At 43.2% G+C, this 22,448-nt stretch overlaps 3 protein-coding genes across 13 annotated transcripts in view; all 3 read right to left on the bottom strand.

Annotated features, from left to right (window-relative positions):
* LOC109528355 (collagen alpha-1(XVIII) chain-like) overlaps window positions 1-2,002 on the bottom strand; it is a 28,007-nt gene extending 26,005 nt beyond the window's left edge. Inside the window, exon 1 of the mRNA XM_019890800.1 lies at window positions 1,699-2,002. Coding sequence (XP_019746359.1) covers window positions 1,699-1,795 — 97 coding nt within the window. The 5' untranslated portion in view covers window positions 1,796-2,002. The remainder of the gene's footprint in view (window positions 1-1,698) is intronic.
* Window positions 2,003-2,984: 982 nt separating this feature from the next.
* Window positions 2,985-15,830, bottom strand: abi2b (abl-interactor 2b). 11 transcript variants are annotated; one of them, XM_019890805.1, is made up of 12 exons: window positions 15,664-15,830; window positions 12,823-12,990; window positions 11,963-12,139; window positions 11,121-11,138; window positions 10,705-10,805; window positions 9,534-9,680; window positions 8,750-8,874; window positions 8,351-8,551; window positions 7,767-7,931; window positions 7,076-7,159; window positions 5,355-5,540; window positions 2,985-4,756 (listed from the first exon to the last, which is right to left on the bottom strand). In XM_019890805.1, exons 1-12 carry the CDS (start codon window positions 15,778-15,780, stop codon window positions 4,581-4,583), a joined length of 1,665 nt encoding a protein of 554 aa, XP_019746364.1. In that variant the 5' UTR covers window positions 15,781-15,830; the 3' UTR covers window positions 2,985-4,580. The 11 variants fall into 11 exon arrangements, with proteins under 11 accessions (XP_019746364.1, XP_019746365.1, XP_019746368.1 ...); XM_019890806.1 differs by having other exon boundaries at window positions 8,750-8,871; XM_019890809.1 differs by lacking the exon at window positions 7,076-7,159.
* Window positions 15,831-17,153: 1,323 nt separating this feature from the next.
* cyp20a1 (cytochrome P450, family 20, subfamily A, polypeptide 1) lies at window positions 17,154-22,439 on the bottom strand. Its single transcript, XM_019890817.1, has 13 exons — window positions 22,256-22,439; window positions 21,372-21,421; window positions 21,076-21,242; window positions 20,847-20,992; window positions 20,587-20,754; window positions 20,401-20,479; window positions 19,239-19,351; window positions 18,614-18,668; window positions 18,411-18,531; window positions 18,207-18,318; window positions 17,886-17,950; window positions 17,640-17,729; window positions 17,154-17,562 (listed from the first exon to the last, which is right to left on the bottom strand). The coding sequence occupies exons 1-13, from the start codon at window positions 22,325-22,327 to the stop codon at window positions 17,406-17,408; spliced, it is 1,395 nt and encodes a 464-aa protein (XP_019746376.1). The 5' UTR covers window positions 22,328-22,439; the 3' UTR covers window positions 17,154-17,405.
* Between the last annotated feature and the right edge of the window lie 9 nt (window positions 22,440-22,448).

Genomic DNA, 22,448 nt, shown 5'->3' with positions numbered 1-22,448 from the left:
TGTGTTATTTTGCAGAAAAAAAGTCACGATCGTCCACCACAGATAAATGCTGATATCATTTTTAAGAGATCTGCCGACAAGATGCTAGCAAGACAGCATAAGCAGTGCTGCAACTGGATTTGGCACATTATGAGAAGAGAACCAGACGGCATCTCAAGCACAGTCATGGACACACCAAGGTTGAAGAAAGAGAGGATGCGCCAAGACCACCTGACATCACAGCGTAGAGGAGTCAATGAAACCGGATATGGGATAGAGCCTGGAAATGACCAAAGTGGAGGAGGACCTTGGTTTCTGTCCGACATGCCCGTAAACATAACTGGCACTCAGTAAGTACGATTTGAAAGAGGCCAGCAGCTGAAGGCAACCACTACCTTTCCCAGAACTGCAGCTGGAAAACATAACACGGCCAGTCCCACAAAACACCTTATGAGGAGCCCGTTGAGATGGCAGATGTGATAGGATGAACTGGAAGATGGAGAACAAAACACCCTTTCAACTCCAAGTGAGAGCTCATCACTCTGCTTCATTCGGCTCTTTGACTGTAATACTCAAATGGCAGAAAACATCGCCGCTGCCTTTTTACCAACTTTGACAACACTTCAGTTCATGCATCAAGTCACTTACACAAGAAAATACTTGCTTAACACGCCAATTTCTTGTATTTTTTGCAAAAATATATTCCCGTGCATTCGTTTTTTTGATTCTACATATCAAGCAAGACCGGCGGCAAACTGATGCATGCCGATGCCACAAAGCAAAGCACTTTATCAATAAAGTTGATTGTGCAACGAGAAGGGTTGCAGTTTCCTCCTATATTGGCCTTGCCAGCCTCAAATTTACCGCCACCCTTCAAGCTCCCACATGTCCCAGAATGCTTTTCAAAGATAAACTAAACATGCACACCAACTGCGAGTGTGACTGAGGATGTGCGTGTGGGTCTGATTGTGTGCATGTGCTTCTGATTGTGTGCATGTGCATCTGTATTCCTGCTGGGAAGAACAAAAAACCCCCGAGAGGGGAAAATCTAAGCAAACCGCATTTCCCAACCTGCAAAGCCCCTTTGCAACTTCCAGCTGTATCGGATCTTTACTGAAATCCAAAGTGATGATGCACAGAACATCTGGAACAAGAACACTCTGGAGTGGAGTGTGCACGAGCACACACACACACATGCGCCCACATGCACAGGTACCAAAGCATTGCAGATGAGTGCTGGATTAGATGAGGATCCTGTTTGGATTGCATTTAAGCAAAGCAAACAAGGTGCGATTGAACCGATAAAGCGGACGTTTGGAGCTTTTCACAAGTCCAACACACACAAACACATACACATCTACCCCCTCTGTCTATTTATGTAATCTATTTCTTTTCGTAGTTCAATTCCAAACGTGAAACTCAAAACTTGTACTGAAAAAGATCTCCAAAAGGTCAATTTCTACCTAATTCCATGATGAAATCACTTTATCCCTTGGTGAATTTTCATTTACTGTAAAAGCTGTCTTCATCATAACTCTAAAAGCTAAAATCATAAACTACTTAATTCTTTGTGTAGTGAATACACCAAATGTGATTGAGTTGAATGAAAAAAAATAGCTTTTCATTTTAGCCACACACATGCACACTGGACTCATGTGTTTACTGGATTCAATTGTTTTGCTGAAGGAAATAAATCTCGTGCATGCAAGTGAAAGTTACCTGGGTACTGAGTGTGTATCCTCTGGATCCCCAACAGTAGGATGATGATGATGCTGAAGCAGGTCTGCGGGGTCAACCACCTGTTTTGTCCACACATTCTTGCAGCCACTTCAATTGTAGGGTTTCCCCCCCTCCCCCAGAGAGAATAAAGAGGATTTCCTGTCAGAAACCTGGGGGAAGACGCCCGGTCATCCCCGGTTGACTGTTAAGCAGTGTCAGGGGAGAAATAAATCACAGAGAGCACAGCTTTCCCCGACCCTGCGTCCACCCATGCGGGTTGCGCTCCGAACCACACACCAGTGCCAAGCGAGAATCGTATGACAACTTCCTTTGCGGTGCTTTTCAAAGTAAGTGTCCAAATGCCAGCGGCCGCCTACGGAAATGCAGCTCGTGAACATCAATGGAAAGTAGATTTTGAATGTGCAAATCGGCGGATTATAAGCAGCGTGTTTATACACACCTCACAAAAACCTTTACTTGGCAACTTACTTTTCACTTTCTCAACTTTCGAATGCGGTGTCCAACAGTTAAATGCCTAAGTGCTTTCTGCACTAATATTGTTCTCTTAACAGGAAGCATTTTAGGGCACTTTCATAATACCAATAAAATGAAGAAGAATACGTAAAAATTCCAGTTGAGTTTTAGTCAGCCAATGAACAGCTCAGGAGACAAAACGTGAGCATTTTCCATATGCTTGACTGCATTTGTTCACTGTTCAGACACGTCTTTTACCTGTCTAAGGAGCAAAGTAAGGCTGCATTCTTTCCAGAGTGAAAAGCTCAGGAAAGACAGCTGGGGGGGAATGGGGGGTGCTGACGTCTTTTCAATTCCGAGTTCCGGCAAACTCGCCAATGAACTTTAACAAGCAAAATAAGACTGCAGGTAATTGATGGTTTTGCTTCCTTGCTAAACATCACGCATCATCTTTTCAAGTGAGTGTGAGGCAGAAGGCAAATGACGGTCAGAGCAGCAGACTGTTGGAACATGTCCTCTATAAGAGGTAAAGAACACAAATATCCCTTTTAGCTCCAGCTCCTCGTCTTGACTGTCAGTACCCTGTCTGCACACGTTAAGACCACTTGTCATTGCTGTCGTTTTCCACCTCGGGGCCTCAACACAAAATTACATTCAAATCCCATCTCCCTTCTCGCTGCCAGAATTGTTTATGGGTACAATCCGTCAATGTGTTTTGCGCGCATTTGCTTTGTCAGAGCATGGAACCCGACGTGGAGCATTGAAAAACAAACCTTTCTGTGATTCAAAATCTTAAAGACAAAGAGAACCAGTGCATTTCAATCCTTACATTTTATTGTCTTTGTTCTCTGGATTTTACAAATATGAGACTCTTGCAAATCAACTTCAAATGTGCAACACAATGGCATCATGGACTGTGGACTGGACCGCCCGTCAGGTTCTCCTTCTCCTTGCTCTGTCTCCCCTATCCCAAGCCCGACTCCTCCCTGCTTCCCTGCAGGTCAGAAAGCAAGACCTTGGACGTGAGCTCCAAGGAAAGTAGAACAGTATCTTTGGATGAGGTGGGCCACAACTGCTTCTTTTTAGAATGCCTCATTTTGCCATGTGGGGTTTGGGGAAAGCACAGATAATTATGGCATGCAAGACTCACATACAGACCCACTGGCATATTTTTTTTTTAATATAGAAAATAAAGTCTCTGGCTTAAGTACTGAGGCCACGCTTAAATTGGACACTGCCAAGCGCATTTATGATACACCCTCATACTGCTGACAAAAGAGGTATCAGTTCTAACGGTCAAAACCATTTTAACACAACAGCTGTCGTTTCATACTCAATACATCTGGTTTGAAGGACATATGTCACTTGAATATTAGTTCTTCATCTACATCGCTTCACTACAAATGCATGTCCTTTTCATTAAAACAACTTGAAAAAGTGGAGGGGAGAAAGCCATCCCACTCTATCCAACTGCAACACACATCTCAATATGGCACAAGTGTCTTCAAAATGACCTAAATGCATCATCACTGGTGAGGGGGGGAAAAAGTCACACCATATCTAAAAATGTTAAGACATAAATCTTCACGACAGAGCCAATTTTTTTTTCCTTCAAGAAGAAACATGCCACTCCGCAAATCCTTTTCAAGAAGTAAAACAAAATAAAAATACATCATCCAAACCGCTTAACAACACTGCAGGTGAGCAGCTCCGAGTTGTAGGCTGACCTTGAGATCAACTTGTCATTCACCAGAGAGGCTGCACATTGTGCAACAGAGGATTTTACTCCTCACTTCTTTGGAAGGTCACGTGACTGTCCATTAGTGTAAACGTAAAAGGATTATACACATTTTCTGCCTTCGTTGAGTGACCCCGATTAAGTGTAGCCGTGTGTCACGGCAAGACACCGGATGTGCTTATCATGACTGTTGGTGCAGCACTCCAACATGAGCCCCAACCACAAAAAAACAAAACAAAAAAAAAAAACTTGCTGCATGTTTCCATGTTTGTCCAAGGAGAATTTTTTTAACCAATGCTTCTGGACTGTGAAGACGTTCCCTTCCTGCCCTTACTTTTGCCCACACACCAGATTCCAAATAAATATTTTACTCTAAAATAAGGGCATTTTGACTGACGAAATTCAAAGAAAATGCCTCGTTGTGTAACACAAACTCTCCAACTCAACCAGCAGTCAAAAAGAAACATGGAAGGAAAAAGTAGTGGTTGTTTAGGTGGAGAAAATGACTGGGTGTCGGCTCTCCTCAGCATCCCATCCCGGAGGTGATCATGCTCTTGTCTGTTCAAAGTCTTTGACCTTTAACCCTTGACTCCCCCGATTCCCTCCTCTTCCCTCGTGACAGCTTCTCTCTCTTTCTCTCCTTGCAACGAGGAGGGGCGAGGGGTGTTTCTCAATCAGCGTAGTGCATGATGGATTCGACGTAGTTGCCTGGGAAAAGGCCCGTGGTTCCGTTCATCACACCCTCGTACCAGCCGTCATCGTTCTTCTTGATCACGTAGATGATGGCGCCCTCCTGGAAGGACAGTTCATCTTCTTTGTCGCGACTGTAGTCGTAGATGGCCACCACTGTGGGACAGCCCGAGGAGGAGAGTCACCTTCTTGTCAAGTGCTTTTCGTTAGCAGCTAGTTAGGCCAGTCATCATCAGGTGTACCGCAGAAAATTCACTTTCAATTATCGTAACATTTTGGGCTAACTGGGCTGGACGTTTGTGTCCATTGTACCTCGCTTACTATTGTTTTTTGGGAAACCATTTTAGCGATGGTAATGCAAATGTATGAAACGTCCCATTGCCAAGGCTGGGGAATTTTGTAATGCCCAATTTGAGCTTTAAATATGCCATAATATACTGTAGTGTTTATATTCAATTGTACCTGTTGGCCAAAAAAAGACCCACGAAAACTTTCTTGTAGTCCTTATTATTAATTATTGTATTGAAACACACTACTTTGGTAAAATTGGTCTCATTTTAAACACATCACCTTAACCTTTTTTGGAGTTCTGTACAGACCAACATTCATCAATTTTTGAGACCAGGTCATGACTCTTTCGAAATATCAACTTTTTGTGACTTTCTCAGTGGTGTGTAATAATATTTTTCTAATGTAACCATATCCAAATAAAAGGTTGGAAAGCACTGAGGGAACCTATGTAGTTTGAGCCAACCTTTCTCCAGGTAGCTGCGTGGCGCCCAGGGCGGGTCCTCCTCTGCGTACGGATCGCTATACTCCACCACCGCCGACTCCTCTTCTTCCTCATCATCCTCATACTCCTCCGGTGGGGGAGGAGGAGGTGTAGCGTCCTCAAAGACTGGCTCGTCTGCAAGGGGCGGTGGGGGTGGCACATCGGAGACTGGTTTGAGAAAAAAATAAAACAAATTTAAATGTGTAAGCACACTACCATAACAAAGTAGCATTTGGAATAGACATGAGAAGGGGTCATTCCCATGCATTAAAGGAGAGGACGATTACATGCTGTTGCTCTCCCACCAGGAAAAGGACATGCATGGATCAAAATGGTCAGATTCTTATTGGTCAATCAAGGAAACATGCTTTTTAGTCACTCATCTAACATATGAAACACAAACATTGCCAAATGGCACTGTTTAGCCCATTTTCTACACCCAATCTACGCATTTTTTCTACAATTGCACTTGGCTCCACACGCCTGCGTTTGCGGTAGCCCACTTTACAATAGAAAAGAGGACTCATTTCAAGTTGTACCAGTCGGAATGAAACACAAAATCAACAACAGAATGGAACGAATGGAATGTTCTAAAAGTAAAAGCTGAAGGCTCATACTTTCACAAAAGCATCGTAACAAAGGAAAAACAACTTCACATGACTTCTTAATTAAGGTCAATGAGGCAGAGAGCACATCCATCCATCCGGCCATCCATTTTCAACACTGTTTATCCTGAACAGGGTCACGGGGGGTGCTGGAGCCTTCCCCAGCTGACTTCGGGCGGAAGGCAGACTACACCCTGAACTGGTCGCCAGCCAGTCGCAGGGCACATTTAGAGACGAACAACCATTCACACCCACATTGTCACTGAGTGGGAACAGATCCCACACAGCACGCCCACAAGCCAGGCGAGTGTGCCACTACAGCATCAGTGACTTTTGCAGACAGCACAACAACCATCCATTTAAACTTTGAATATTGAATGACAGCATTCGCATATTTGAATGTGTGTTGTGTTGTAAGAAAGTAAGATGAGCATGATAAAGAATATGAACATAAACGTTTGCGAGCTGGATTCGAGCCACTGACCAAGTAAAAAAAAAAAAAAGGCAGATGCTGCAGAATTAAACCAATCGCATTCTAGTCTCTTTTGTTAACTATTGCCAAATTTAAAAAGAAAAATAAAACGTTTTCCCTCTTCTTTTTGAGCTGTAGCCTCAAATTTAGCTCTGCAAAGCTAGTTGCGGCAATGGGGAACCTGTTCAATGAACAACCAGTAGCAGTTGATATCACCATACTTATACGTGTACTGTGTCTGAACAGCACAACTGAGCAGTTATTGCAACTCAGATGTAGTATCCCATAGTACCAAATACTGACAGTGGAAACGCATCTGTGACAGGGTAGGTAGCTTACGTGTTGTGGAAAAGGGGCTTTAATGTTCCGTCAGGTATTCTATAAAAGCAAAAACAAGTGAGCAAGGATGACACCTAGAGGCCATGCTGATTTCAAGCAAGTCTGAATACAACAGACAGGTGAGGTGGTTAATGGAAAATGTAGTTCTTTGGTCACGACACTTTCCAGAGACTGCGATACAGAAAAGTTACTTTGAGACTACAATTCCCCACAACAGCAGATGTAGACACACTATAAATGACGCGCATAAAGATGGAGGTCATGCACAAGGCACTAGAACCACTTACTGGTCTCCTGAACTCGGGCCACAAAGCCCATCAGGGGCAGCTGAGGGGTGATCTGCATGGAGGGGGGAGGGGGCGCAAGGGGGCCTGCAATTGCCAAAACAATGTTCAAATACGGAGGAGAGGGCATGATCAGAAGACTATTGGGTAATTTCAACCTATTGTAATTTTTTTTTCGTACAAATATCTGACATGTACAATGTTGGCCTACAGATTCACATTTCACATTTGTGCTTTTTTTTCTGTAACCTATCCTTTGTTCTTTGCTCAAAAACTCACCTAATCATAAATTTTGTGCTTGGGGTATTATGCAAGTATTACTTTGTTGTGATTTTGTGTCATTTTAGTGCCTTGAAACTACAAGCAGTATGTTGAAATGAACTGAGCTCGCTGAATTGCTTTTTCGCCATCTTGTGGTAATTATAAACCCTTATAAAAGAACCATTAATTCGGTGTGTCTGTATGTAAAGGAGGCAAAAAGGATGCAATGCTATACAGGACAGCAAGGAAATAAAAAACAAATCATCCATGTAGACATCAAGTAATATTATTGTATGATACTTCTTTAAAAGTTCTGAGAGTCTCAACTTTAACACAGAGGCTGGAGCTCATTTTACCCAAAAACTTGGAAAAAAAGGACCCCGAGTTGCGCAATGCACACGCAAACACAAAAATGATAAAATATTTTTTATACTTTGATTCTGGGCAAAGTGTGGTCCACCGTTGAGCTGGTTCTGATTCGGTGCGGTATTAGGCTGGCCAGTGACCGATGAGGGGCGGCGGTACGGCAGAGATCCTCCAACATGGGCATTCTGGGGTGGCTGCCCTGGGCGGTTCATGCTGTAGAATTGAGGAGCACCTGCAGGTAGGGGAATCACCACCAAGAGCCAACAGAGGACATTTAGAGAGTGTTTTATCGTCTCACTTTCAGAGAGCTTTGGAAAAAAGGCTCCACTTTGGAATATTTGCACAAGACCAACAAAAGTACTTGCACAAGCACAGAAAGGCTGAATTGTCGTGCGCAATATGACAAAACAGGTGCTGTGAAGGATGGAAATATAAAGGGTGAACATGGGAACAGAGGAAGCATTAACCAGACATGCAAGTCCAACACATGTGCATCTCCAAGTGCTCCTCAGAACTTCTACAAATATTTTTCCTTAATGAGATGTGAATTTTCTGATCATATTCACAGCTTCAAAACTCTGCGTATGGATCACAAAACTCAGCCGAGATGATGAGCGTGTGGGCGGGCTTTCCACATTGGCTGACACTCACCTTGTGCAGCGTTTCCATAAGGAGCGGGTCCTGTGCCAGTGGGGGCTGTGGAGATGGGGAGCTGGGGAGGGGGCGGGGGTACATGCGGGATCTCGGCAGGTGGGTTAGAGGCCTGGGGGGGGCTTTCAATGACAGGGGCTATGGGACCAGGGGTGGTGGCAGTGTTGGGTGTAGGTTTAGTTGTGTTGGATGGAGCAGGGGCTGAGGGAGTGTTGATGTTGTGAAAAGGTGAGCGAAAGGAGGAAGAGGAGAAAAGAAGGGTGAAGGAGAGGAGGAACGTTCTACAATCTTTCGGGATTATCCACATTCTCATCTGAGTTATAGTCTCAAGAGTGCGCGGAAGCCAAAAACTAAGCAGTTTAGTCAGAATAATTGTGAGCAGGCAAACAAGGGTCTTACCTGGGAAGGCAGTGGGTGGGGCCGGGGTGGGTACGGCGATGGGCACCCCCACACTGCCGCTGCCGCTGTTCTCCCGGCTACTGCTGCGACTGCTGCTGGGGTGGCTGCCTCCGCTGCTCCCGCTGCTGGTGGCAGGTCAGCAAAGATGTCAAGACACACACCAACGACAATCGCCATCAAAGCCGCCACATTGGGATTTCAGTTCAAGTCACTACGGCTCTGACTTTTATGATAGCAAGAATCATCATGGAGAAACACACTCCAATGATGTCACAGATATCGAAAGCAGCTCAGCAAAAGACGCACGGCAACGTCAGCACACAAAAGACGAGACATGACGTGCTGGAATAGCAGAAAGCAGAGTTGCAGTGAGATGAGGATGGATGAAATTAAAAATATTCAAAAAAAACTCTCTTTTACTGTATTGCCATTGCTCTTGTACCACAGCGCAACAGATGGAGACAGTTTTCTGTTATCCTACAGCAAACCATCGTCCCGAATAAAGGTTTCTTCTCGGAGAGGATACGTTACATGCGCCTCGTACTGCTGCTCGGTATTTTGATATTGCTTTCATTCCAGTACAAGCCATGCCAGTGTGGGTTTCACCATGTGTGGAAGAATTAGGAGACGGGGGGTTAAAGTCAGGACTCCAATCAAGGACTATTCAGCGGTGTGGGTCAAATTTAAGTGTAGGAAAGGAGACGAATAAAAGGGAAGGGGGAAGCTCAACAGGGCCTGTGTTCTACACAAATAGTGAGGCATGCTGGGAAGGGGGAGGGGGTACCTGTACGTGCGGTTCCTCTGATTAACAGATGCACTGCGTGCTGGGCTCGGCAGGGGGTGCGCCAAGTTGCGCGTCGGGCTTGAGACGTAGTCGTTAGGGACAACGGGAGGACGCACCGGCTCGAGCGTCCTATATGGGGAGTGTCTCCTGTGAGAGGGTCAGGAGTTGGGGGGTGGAGGGGCATCCACAGAAAATTGTAGGAGAGGGGAAGGGGGAGAGCGGGACACAAACAAGTGCAAACTTAAAGAAAACGGGAAACGACAGGTGGAACAGTGGGGCTGGCTGGGGTGAATCCAGAAGGTAGCAACAGCTGTGCGCAACCAATGCAGAACTACACTGCCTGAAACAAGAGTCAGTCTAAAGCTATTAAACCAAATCATAAAATGCTAATAGGCTGAAAAGACAAACAAAAAAATACAAGTGATACTGTATTTAGGGGGGCGTGGGCACTAAAACTAAGAACTCCTGCAGAGTGGACAGCTAGCAGTTCACGCATAAAGGTGTTGTAATGGCAAAATGTTGCTATGAAGAATATGCGGCAGCCAAGAGTGGGCAAGCCGGAACCAAACACAACTGAAGGCGAGTTTAAAAAGAAAAAGATCTCAGTCTTTAGCCAAAGACTGCAGCACTGGCCCCGTCATGGAGGTGTAGCTGTGGTTACATGCTTCTTACAGAGACAAACACCAAGACCACACTCCAGAAAGTCACTGAGCAGATGGAACACAGCCAGTCACAAATCCAGCAGACAATTCTTAAGATCAGCCACACGCAGACACATGAACAAAGACAGTGCCCGAGACTCAGAAAGGTCCCCAAAGTGACAAGAACACTGAGTTTTTCAGCTGCAGGAGCAGACAACCCCTGGGATTAGAGACGCGTTCAACAGTCGGACGCACACAACAAAAACAGGGTGAAAAGCGGCCGCTTTTAAAGCTTTTGCTTCGGATGGCAAAACACGCCGCCCGGCTAAGCACAAGTACAGTGTACAAACGTGCACACAGAACTATGCAGTACCCGTCCTTGTTTTGTTTCTGCTTTACTGCGTGAGAGAGAGAGTGGTTGGGTGAATTGTTGACTTGCTGCCATCTGTGTGCACTTGCAAGGCAAGTGGGCAGGGCAAGGACCACAAACAAAATCCATGTTTATTTGAGCAATCAAAGAGATGACATACCCAAGGGTCCCTTTCCCACTCATCGGTGGGCTGGGTGGCTTCTGTGTCGGTGGGTTCGTGCGAGGGAGTCCACCTCCGGCTTTCATGCTCTGAGCACTGGCCTACAGACAGACAAGTGTTATGAAAAGGCAACTCTCTCCTCGTAGGAGAATTTGACAAACAAACAAAAACACCTTTTGAGGGAGTAGTTTAAAATTTGAAACCCGTTTAAAATCACAACTTGTTGTTTCCCTTGGTAGAAGTGACTGATGAAATCCAGGGTAGAGGATTTCAATTTGGAAAAATGACCAACTACTCCTAAAAAAGGAAATCCAAGTACTTCCACAGCAATTTCCAACGACTACAACAATAACAAAAGCATCATTCAGAAATCATAACACCTTCTTTCTGTGAGAGGCTAGCTTTAAAAATCTTACCTTAAACCTTTGCAACCACTACGGTTGATTACAAAGATTAAATAAGGTGAGCAGAGAGAGAAAGAAAGAGAAAGAAAATCAGCAGATTAGTGCGCATTACAAAAGAGGAAAACAACAGACCAAGAGTTATTTTCTTATAAAAGCCTGAACAAACTTGAGCAGAGAAACATCTAAAACAAGCATTTTAAATCATCATTGTAAAAAATAAATAAGCAAGAACGGAATTTGAAAAAAAAAGATGAAAGATTAAGCCTTTCTGGGTGGTGGCCCGATGGTGCCATGAACCAGCACTGATCCTGTATATTCATGATATAAGATGATACGTTTCAATTATTATTTCATATTTTGTGTCTTTGTACGAGACTTTTGTGTAGCTGCTTTTTTTGCATGTTGTTTTTATCTAAATCTAACTGATTGATTACCGTATTTAACATCTCATTTTCTGGGCCTTCTATCTTGTTCAAGCTATTCCTTATGGAAGGATTTAACCAGATGCAAAAAAAAAAGAAAAAAAAGGGGTGGGGGCGGGCGGGGGCAGCACCGTAGAAACATCAATGACAATTGAGCAATTTAAGGGGATAAATCTCAAAATATTGAAGATTTAAAAGAGCAAAAATGTGTTGATTTCATTGTCTTTATTTATGAAATGTGTACTGGCCCAGCCAGGCCACTGTTAACCCCGATCAATTCAAAACATTTTGTTGCACTTTGTTGTCACGAAGTAACTTAGTTAATTAGTCTGACAAAGTCCGGACCAGAACAAGGTTGTGGTGGTGTCAAAACCAGAAGTATGTGTTTGAAAGACACTTGAAATAATACTCCACCCTTTGATTTCTCTTTACCTTGACTCCATGGCCCATGTCATCCAACAGGCTGTAGTCAATTGGCTTGCGGATGTAGCGCACAGGCCTCTCTTGATTGGCCGGGGCGATGATCTTGTGTGTGCGGGATGTGTTCTTGTTGGTGGTGAGGATGCCAATCTCCCGCCTGGCCACCTTTTCTTTGTGAATGTCCACCGTCTGAGTACATGAACACATTTTCTTAAATTGTTAGAACTCTAAATGCTCACTTACTGCAAGGTGTACTCCATTAAAACATATACATAAAGCTGAGCTATCACTTATTTTCTTCCTACTATATTTACAATTTGTCTGTAAATATTCATTATGTGGCATAATATCACTCCCAGAAATCAATAGCAATTTCCCTTTCACATGGCGGTGAGATTGACTTTAGCATTACCACGAGTGATGTGTTTTTTTTTTTTTTTGGTTTTTTAAACAAAGTATGATTTGGATTTAAACATGTGTAATTCTTTTAGAAATGTGATTAGTTTTACAATAAGCACCCACTGGAGTGTCATTAAACAGTTTACTGCATGGTCAGGCAGGCAGAATCACATAATGTCACACACTTGCTGTGCAAGCAACATGGTGCACTCAGGATACTTTCACAACATCTGGAACTTGTACACACACATCGTGCCATTGGGCACACAAATCGTTTTTCTTTGATTATAATGTTTTGAAGATGTGCCAAAATCAAAATCACCATTTAATTTCAATTAATTGCCCAGCACTAGTGTATGGGAGGCGATATCGTGCGTTTCTCCTGTTGTGTATGGGTCAGGGACATTTTGCGCACGGTCAGTGGGCGGTCTCTGTATATGCAAATATCTGCATGTCAGCAGCCGAGGGCCCACCTGCGAGATGTGGTTGATGGAAGACTCCATGCGGCGTAGCTGCGAGGCCTGGATGTCCAGCATCTGCAGGACATTGTTGGCCAATGTGTTGATCAGGTAGGCCACGCTAGCCAGCGACTGAGTAGTGTAGTTCTTGGTCTCCTCCAGCGCTCGCTGCTTATCTGGAGACTGTAAGAGGCAGTGTGACATTTCATATTTGAATTAATGTATACAACTTGATTGATTGTAAACCTCTAAAACACAAGCATCAACTCCCATCCATTTTCTTTACTGCTTTTGTCTAGAATTGCATGCAAGCGGTCGCCCCATTCTCAGCTGACTTTGGGCTAAAGACAGGGTACACCCTTAACTGATCGCTGGCTAATTACATGGGCACATATAGATGAACCCATACACAATCACACCTACAGACAATTTACAGTTTCCAATTAGCCTAAAATACATGCGAGAGGGAGCCAGAGAACATCCAATCTCCACACAGAAGACCAAAGCAGACACACTGACGTTTTAACCACTAGACCTACAATGAAGTTGACCAAATCATGAATACAGTATACATTTGAAAGCCCGATAAGAATGTAGTAGAAGTGATAGTTTGAAAATGTAAACACCGGCAGAGATTTCTAGAAATTAAGTGTTCCATATTGATATTTATCTTTACTTATTATTGTGAGAAATCATTACCATGACCAGTGTCTGAACATATATGAATAACATTAATTATTAATAACAATGTATTGCAATGGGGCGGCCCGGTGGACAAGTGGTTAGCGCTTCGACCTCACAGTGCAGGGGTTGTGGGTTTGATCCCGGCTGCAGTCTTCCTGTGTGAAGTTTGCATGTTCTCCCCGTGCCTGCGTAGGTTTTCTCCGGGTACTCCGGTTTCCTCCCACATTCCAAAAACATGCATGGCAGGTTAATGGAACACTGTAAATTGTCCCTAGGTGTGAGCGCGAGCGTGGATGGTTGTTTGTCTCTGTGTGCCCTGAGATTGGCTGGCAACCGGTTCAGGGTGTCCCCCGCCTACTGCCCGAAGACAGCCGGGATAGGCTCCAGCACGCCTCGCGACACTTGTGAGGATACAGAGGATCAGAAAATGGATGGATGGATGTATTGTATTGTAATGCCATTATTAAAGTGATTTGAGCAATTTTCAGAAGTGTCTGACTAGTAGCTCTATACATTAATCAGCTCTCAGTTACAAAAAGTTTGATACTCCCTGTTATACATGTTTAAATATATTGCTGAAAACATGTGCAAAGACTGCAAACAGTGCAGTATCCAATTGCAGAGATGCATAGTTATATAGTTCACCATTTCTCTTTTCCTGACTTTGGGGGTGTAACTAAAACAGCACCCAGAGACAGGCTTGTGCGCCCAATATAAGAACAGAGTGTGCCTTTGTTCCATCCGCAGCTATCCGGTGCAATTGCAAATTACTTAGTCGTAATTACTTGTCCCATTTCTACCACTACAGCGCACAGTTTGCTACCCTGGCATTGGTAGATGAGACAGATGTTGGCTTCAAACAATTAAACATGATAACTGACTCATCTGATAGCAGGTACCAAAAATATCATTCTCTGAAAAATATTTAACACTTAACAGAGGAAGGTAAACATCATGGAACTGGCCTGACAACAGTGCTAATGGAATGTTTGAAGGCAACTGGTGGCCCCATAGCCATAATGTAGAGACATCCAAGGGAAGCAGTGTTTCCACTTCCCTGCTGACACAGAGGGCAGCAATGTCAATAGAGTGTAGTGAAAGGAAATGTTATCAAAAGATGCCCACTTGACTGTGAAACTGCCAGAACTCAACTGTGACGCTCAATCCATACTATTCAAATTTCAATGGCGATTTTGTCATTGAGGGAAGTTGTCTAGAAGGAAATTATTAATTGTAGAAAGTTATACAGCACGGCATTGACTGTGTAGTCCTAGAAAAGGCTTTGCGGTGTGGGGGGGAAAAATCTGATCCGCACGAGTCAGTCGAGCAACCTGTCAGACCTGCTCTTCCACTATTACAAAAAAAATCCAATCTTCTGAACCCCCCGTCGTTATACACTAACCTCTGTGACAAAATGCCCTTTTATTTTACGATACAATTAATTGCCAAACACTCCACAGTTCAGATTACAGCTGCCGGACATAATCAACAAAAGCATGAGAGGGTAACAATATACAAAAGGATGAAAATGAAACGTCACAGATGCAGTCGTACCAATTTGATTGTGAATATAATAAGAATTATTATATGAACGGCTACGGTCAAAATAGGCAACGTGATGAGCCCCTAATAAGTCGCAGTGTTTGTGCACAAGATCATAAATCAGTCGACAGCCACGGTGATTATAACTCCATGTGTCCAGCAAAGATGACCAGAGATTCATCTGGCTTCTCATCCTCTATCCACACTCGCTCAATTCACAAGCACCTCGCGGTTGAATTGGAGATCCCAGTGATCGAATCACTTGATTATCAACGCAATTTGTAACGTAGCTGTTTGATGGGGCAGCTGCAAGCTATATGGCTAAGGCGATAGCCCACGGCGACTGTAAAAGTCACAAAGGTGTTTGTATCGTGGGAATGACAGATATTTTCGAGACCGTATGCGTTAAGCACACGTCGTGAAACGAGAGAGAGACTGTGAGTTGCAGAAATCCTCGCATTGTTTTTTTTTTTTTTTTTACGTTTGTTTGTTTTGGGTTTTTTTGCTTTTTATCCCAATTGGCTAACGCCGCATCTCGTCGAAAGCACTAGCAACAGCTACCCGCACAGCGTTTATGGTTCCCGTGAATAGGCATCAAGAAAACGTGTTCTCATACGGCAAAATGCTTACCTGGACATAGTTGCTCTCACAATATTCGGCGACTCTTTCCAAATTAGTGAAACTATCCAACAGAGCGCTGCGACCTGCTGGAATCTCCTCTTCCAAAAGCATTTGCAGCTCCGCCATTTTCACATCTTTAGCAGGGCGGCATGAGTTCACATGCGCCGCCACGGTTGCGTGAGGTACTGCAAGTATCACTGGCTAATTGGGTGGATGTCAAGAGTACAGTAGGTACAGTACTTGGTAATACGGTAAATTTTGCGCGTTTAAATGTGGTGTTCGTTGCATTATATTGCATTGCTGCGAATTTCTCCATTGTGAGACAGATAAAGGTTTTCTTATCTTATAATTACACAAAATATGTCCATTTAAAGAATACCTGGTGTAAGCTACGGCTGAGATGAAATGGGGTTCCTCCGTAGGGTGTCTGGGCTCTTCCTTTGAGATCGGGCGAGGAAGGGCTTAAAGTTGACTGGTTGCACCTCCGCATCGAGAGGAGCCTTTTCAGATGGCTCAGTCATCTGGTAAAAAGGCCTCCCAAGTAAGGTTTTTCAGGCACGTCCCACCGAGAGAAGGCCCCGGGCATGACCCAGTAAATGCTGGAGACACAGCCGGTTGCCCTGGGAATGCCTTGTATTTTATTGTTCGCCACAGGCGAGGTAAATGCCATTACAGCCACAAAATTATTTTGTTCCTTTTCATTCATGTTTGTTTAAGTACCCTAATTTATGTACAGTATTGTGATCATCTGTAGGCAAGGGCAGTTTCTGGTCTGTGCAATGAGTGTGACAGCACACCGCCTGTTTTATTCGCCACATGCACACATTCTTGGGAAATGTAGCTTTATATTGAAAACATGTACAGTACAGGAAAAGGTCAACGCCATCAGGTGCGCAACAAAAGGCAAGAAGAGTCGGAGAAACAAGCAATGGATGCAGGTATGTATTAACATCCATCCATTTTCAACACCGCTTATCCTGAACAGGGTCACAGGGAGTTGCTGGAGTCTATCCCAGCTGACTTTGGGCGGAAGGGAGACTACACCCTTAACTGGTTGCCAGTCAGTCGCAGGGCACATAGAGACAAATGACCATTCACACAAACCTCTACACCGTCACTGAGTGGGGTCCGATCCCATGCTGCCTAAACTCAAGGAAGACGAGTGTACCACCATCAGACTATGTCATAACTTGAAATTGTCAATAACCTTTCATGTAAAATTTATTTGCCAATATGATACATTGCTTCAGATACTTTTGGGGGCTTTTTTCCTTTTTGTTCCATTTCAAATAAACTGATATTTAAAAGAAAAGTACGAGTATAATTGTTTTGTTTTTGGATTAGAAAAAAAAACTAGGTTTTGTGAGCAGTTTGCAGTTGTCGATAGACAACACACACGCACACACATTATATTAGCCTCTCACTCAGACCCTTGCTCACAAAAAGCAGGTGATGCACATAACCGTTAATCTTCAAGTTTGTCTCTTTCACACAATGCATTAAGATTCACCATTTAGAGTCATTTTATTATTTTTTTCAACAAGGATTCCTTCAACATTTACTGAAATACTTTCTTGAAGACAGAATTTTCCATTTTCAGTACACTGTTCTTGTACGATGAAATGTCGAAGGAAACAATGCAAATATATGGTGAAAAACATGGACCAAGCATACCACAAGATTTCAGTGGGGATGCGACTGTGCAAGTCAAGTTGATCAAAGCCCTCACAAATAAAATAAGTTACAGAAGACTATTTTGAACTTCTCCCGCTGAGGGTGATCCAGGTTTCATCCTTTGGTGCTGAAACCAGCTCAGACTTGACCTCCAGGATTTGACCCTCCAATCGATGAAGCCTCAGCTGCCGCACCAATGTGCTGAGCAGAACAGTAGCTATCGTGTATGCAAATCTGTTAGGAAAACACATTATATCACAACTTGAAGACCAGTATTTAGTTTAGCTTTGTGCTTCAATGGCATTCATTACCTAAGTTCTGGACACGTCTGATTCCCAGAGAAACCAAGCAGAGAGAAACTCTTTCTGGTTGAATCGTCTTCAAAACGATCCGGGTCAAATCTGAGAATTAATCAAATAATATTTTGAAAACACTCCCACTCCTTTTCAGTTTAAATAATATGTACTCGACTTGTCAACAGTACTTTTAATCCATCAAGCAATATCCCTGAAGTGGCATTATGATAGATGTCGTTCAATTAAGCATGGAACACAGACCTGCTTGCTGCACTCCAGGTGTTGGAATCTTGCAGCACTACACCCAAAGCATAGATCACTAGGGTCTGCAATATAACAGGAGATTATTTTTGTATGATATGCATCACTTTTTGCCTCATCGTGTTTGAGTAAACAAGAAGTCTCATGTACCGTTTAAACGAGAATGGACTCAAGTAGCACGTCACACAAATTTTTCACAATGAAGTCCTAGAAGTGCAATTTGAAGTTGCACCGAAAAGCTTGTCTACCTCCTACCCTGCACCTGGTGGTGAGCGAGTGAGTGGTGATGGGCCATGGACATCAGGAAAGCAAATACTGTACCTCTTTGGGGATTACATGCTGATCAACTTTTCCATCCAATTCCTGAAGTCTGGCGGCAATGGGAGTCAACTTCGCAGTCCTCACTGTCTCATTCAGGACCTGCTGGCAGTATCTGCGCAGTGACAGAAATGTGACAATGTCCATTTAGGACACAAATTAACAGCGAACAAATGAAATGTTGATTTATCAGAATGAAACACTTACTTAAGCTGGGGGATCTTGTTTAAGGAAATGGGATCTGAACCCAAAACATCTTCCATCTCTTCATACAACTTATCCTGGACTTCTTTGGAGGTGGACAGGAAGTGAAGAACCCAGATACACACTGCCAAAGAGTTTTGCCATTATTTTGGAGGATGAAACTTGACTATTTATTCGCATGACATGCAGTGAAATGCAGCACGCACAGTTGGCAGTGATGACGCATCCAGCCAAAGTGAACACCATACAGTCCTCCATGATCTGAAACAAACAACAAAGCCCGTGCAAATACTCGACACTAATCCTGTGTTTTTTTTTTTTTTTTTTACGTTTGTTTGTTTTGGGTTTTTTTGCTTTTTATCCCAATTGGCTAACGCCGCATCTCGTCGAAAGCACTAGCAACAGCTACCCGAACAGCGTTTATGGTTCCCGTGAATAGGCATCAAGAAAACGTGTTCTCATACGGCAAAATGCTTACCTGGACATAGTTGCTCTCACAATATTCGGCGACTCTTTCCAAATTAGTGAAACTATCCAACAGAGCGCTGCGACCTGCTGGAATCTCCTCTTCCAAAAGCATTTGCAGCTCCGCCATTTTCACATCTTTAGCAGGGCGGCATGAGTTCACATGCGCCGCCACGGTTGCGTGAGGTACTGCAAGTATCACTGGCTAATTGGGTGGATGTCAAGAGTACAGTAGGTACAGTACTTGGTAATACGGTAAATTTTGCGCGTTTAAATGTGGTGTTCGTTGCATTATATTGCATTGCTGCGAATTTCAAAAAAAAAAAAAAAAAAAAAAAAAAAAGATACTGGATCAGTAGTACTCACCTGTCGCTCTTTGAGAGACGACTTTAGCAGCATGTCCACAAACACCAACTGCTTCGGATTTGCTTTTCTCTCCTTGGCCACAGACAGCAACACAGACTCCATCTCTGACAGAGCTAAAAATACATTTATTTATACACATCGAATATGCCAGTCAGTCAGTCCATCCATCCATCCATCCAGCGTCAACTTGAGACGCCTGAGTCTCAGAAAAAAAACATTTAACTCACAGTTTTCACGTAAATTAAAAATGGGGCTTTAAAGGGGTGGAACATTTCCTCAAAGTTTCCATTCAATTTCCATGGGAATTTCAACTGAGGAATTGTTGAAATATCCCATATTGGAAAGTTTCTGTGGGAATTAATTGCGAATTGATGGCAAATTAATGGAAAGGTATCATATTCAAGCATATATTCAGAGGTGGGCGATTTTTTTGTGATAAGCAGACCACTCGATGCAAGATAGATAGTTCTCCTGGCCCGAACACGAGGTATTACAGTACCTTGAAAATTCACTTAAAAAAAAAATCACTTGATCGACAATATCTAAAGCTTGCTCGTACAGTAAATTTTGGCCTGCAACGTAAAGCAAAGAAAATTGACCAAGCAAAGGCTCGTTACTTAAAAAAATGGTATATTAGGGCACTCGCAAGACAAGGTACCACTGTAATGAAATCTTGTTGTTTGTGTCTCATTCACTGCGCAGATGTTTATATTTGTCAACTGGAATCCACTGACAAGTATTTTCGTTAAGGACATTTTTCAACAGGTAGGCATGGAAGAGGGTCTCTTCCATTTTACCTGTGAAATTAAGGTTTGTAAAACACCGTTATAATGAACAGAACCCACCTTGGACTTTTGATCAGCACAGCTTTTAACATAAAGATTAGAATGTGACTTTGGACAGGTCACGTAAATTATGAGGGAGAGAAATACCAATGCATTGAAAGTTAGCGTCAAACTCACTGTTCTGCTTGACATGCTTCTTTGTGCAAAAAGTTTGTTTTGTCCACATTTCTGGTCTGAAACCTGTGTTTTTGGTGAAACCAACCCATGTTCTACTGATGATTACTAAAGAACAAGAATAATAGTTTTGTAGGGAGCTGATAAAGAAACTGAACACTGAGCCGTACGTAAAGCAACAGTAGAAGTTGAATGATGTTCACCTCTCGCATAATGTGTCTTCCTGCTGCTGCTCTTCTCCTGGGTACCGTCCAAGTAGCCTTTCCCAATTTCGGACCAGATCTGCCAGGATAAAAACAAGTAACTTGATTTCGGCTTTCCCGAAAAAAAATCACTCCATTGTTTGCTTTTCCTGTGGACAATGAGGTGATATCAGCTACATTCCTCACCACGTCATGATTCTTGTGGAAAGATATAACTTTGGCATCTTCACTGAAGTGCTCGCCAAGGGCCAGCTGAGTGACGGTCTTCATGGAGAGACCCAACAGGTGGGAACAGAGTGGTATGTGCTGAGCCTCTGGGAATGACACCCACTTTCCAACCAGTTCCTCAACTAACTGGCAAACACAAGACGAAGAAATTGACCAAATTTTTGGGTGAAAAACCATAGCGGCGAGTGAGACATTTTAGCCTGTCTTGAAAGCCACACCTTGAGAACCAAGGAGAAGTTCTTCTTGAGAGTTTCGTTGATGGCGTTGTCATACACCTTTTTTCTAATGATGGCCTCATTGACCCCTTCACCCGTCCCTGATTGGTAGCCAAGTAACGATTTCAGCATCGTTTCAAACGAGTCAGCTGTGGAAAGCAGAGGAAATCCCAAAATGAAGGACAAAAGACTGTGTTAAACGCTGTTCTGTTTTTGCACTTCTTGCACCTACTTGTGCGGTTTGGGTTGATGTGTTGCCGTAATTGGTTGACGGAGCCCAGGCTTACCACGAGCCGCTGACCAAACCAGAACGATGCCACGGAGCCGAACTCCTCATGTAAAGCCACCAAGAATTCATGCAGACCGCCTTTGTTCACAATGTCTGGCAAGTTGCCATCCCTAATGACACGACACCCAAAGGCGCACACTTATGTCTTTCAACGGTACACAGAGATTTGAAAACTTGAATTTCAATGACATCGTGCATGAAAGTAGCACAATAATGACAATGACATGCAAGTTGCTTACTTCTCATCAGTTGGATTCAGACCTGGGATGTCAGACGATCTTCTGGATGACTGAAAACCGCAAGGTATGAGACCGGATTATCAAAAGCATTACATCAATTCTTAAAATACTGTCAACATACTGACTTCCGTAACATGTACACAAACACACTGCACTTAATGCATGAACTCAGGTTCACAACCATTTGTCCCCTTTTAGTCTGTTTTATTCATTTTTTAAAAAAATCTATTACTATTGTTGTTATTATTTATCTTTTGTATTCATGTTAGGGGATACGTGTAAGAATTTTATTGCATGTTTTTAAAAAAAAAAAAACGTTTTTGTTTTTTATCATTGCATGATTCTGCCCATTTTTATCAACTTGTTTCACATTTAAACTTTGAACCAGTGAGAAGCCCAAACACAGGATTCGATCGAATCCCAGGGGTTCGGTGAATCGGTCTCAGGGGTTCGACGGAGCCTCTGCCGTGACGTTAAGACACACCCGACTCAACAGGTCAATTGGTTATGACACGGCCGCGACAATATTATCAGCTCCAGATATTCCCGCAAGTTATTTTGAACTCTCACATTTCTTCAGGAGTCTGACATTATTATTTCAGAGAATAAAATCCCGTCCTTGTTTTTAATGAATACCAATACGCCTACTCGCTGGTCCTCATATGCGCACGTTTTCAAAACGTGTGAGCAGCACAAGAGAGACAAACTGAATCGGATTAACATGTGAGGTGATTACCAAAATTTAAGTTTAGGGGAATGTTGAAATGTTTGACTGGGAGTTTTAAGTTAGCGGTATGTGTCTGCATACAGTGGGCGAACGTTATATTCGTACTTACTGCGCAAGCACGTCATCAAAGCCACTTAGCAAACTTTCGGCTACTTACCGGGTACAAATACACAACTGCACCAACCAAAAAAACAATAAAGGTCACCGCAAATATAGCGAAATCCAGCATGACTGTTTCCTACTATAAGCACTTATTCAGTCAGTAATAGCGACTTGAAATGAAACCATACTCCACGTCAACACGAAGTGTCGGAGTCTCTCCGTGTTCGATTATAAAAAACAGGATTATC

This window comes from Hippocampus comes, unplaced genomic scaffold, assembly GCF_001891065.2.
Source record: "Hippocampus comes isolate QL1 unplaced genomic scaffold, H_comes_QL1_v1.1 scaffold174, whole genome shotgun sequence".
NCBI lineage: Eukaryota > Metazoa > Chordata > Actinopteri > Syngnathiformes > Syngnathidae > Hippocampus > Hippocampus comes.
Note: the sequence above shows the minus strand (reverse complement) of the source record. Positions and strands in the feature narration are given on the sequence as shown.

Coding starts and splice junctions, on each gene's coding strand:
- abi2b (XM_019890805.1), bottom strand. CDS start 15,780: ATGGCGGAGCTGCAAATGCTTTTGGAAGAGGAGATTCCAGCAGGTCGC. Junction 8,552..8,749: donor CCCACCCACTGCCTTCCCAG/GTAAGACCCTTG, acceptor ACACTCCCTCAG/CCCCTGCTCCATCCAACACA. Junction 5,541..7,075: donor GGCCCGAGTTCAGGAGACCA/GTAAGTGGTTCT, acceptor TTCTCAAACCAG/TCTCCGATGTGCCACCCCCA.
- cyp20a1 (XM_019890817.1), bottom strand. CDS start 22,327: ATGCTGGATTTCGCTATATTTGCGGTGACCTTTATTGTTTTTTTGGTT. Junction 19,352..20,400: donor GAAGACACATTATGCGAGAG/GTGAACATCATT, acceptor ATGTATTTTTAG/CTCTGTCAGAGATGGAGTCT. Junction 18,532..18,613: donor ATGCGTCATCACTGCCAACT/GTGCGTGCTGCA, acceptor ACTCTTTGGCAG/TGTGTATCTGGGTTCTTCAC.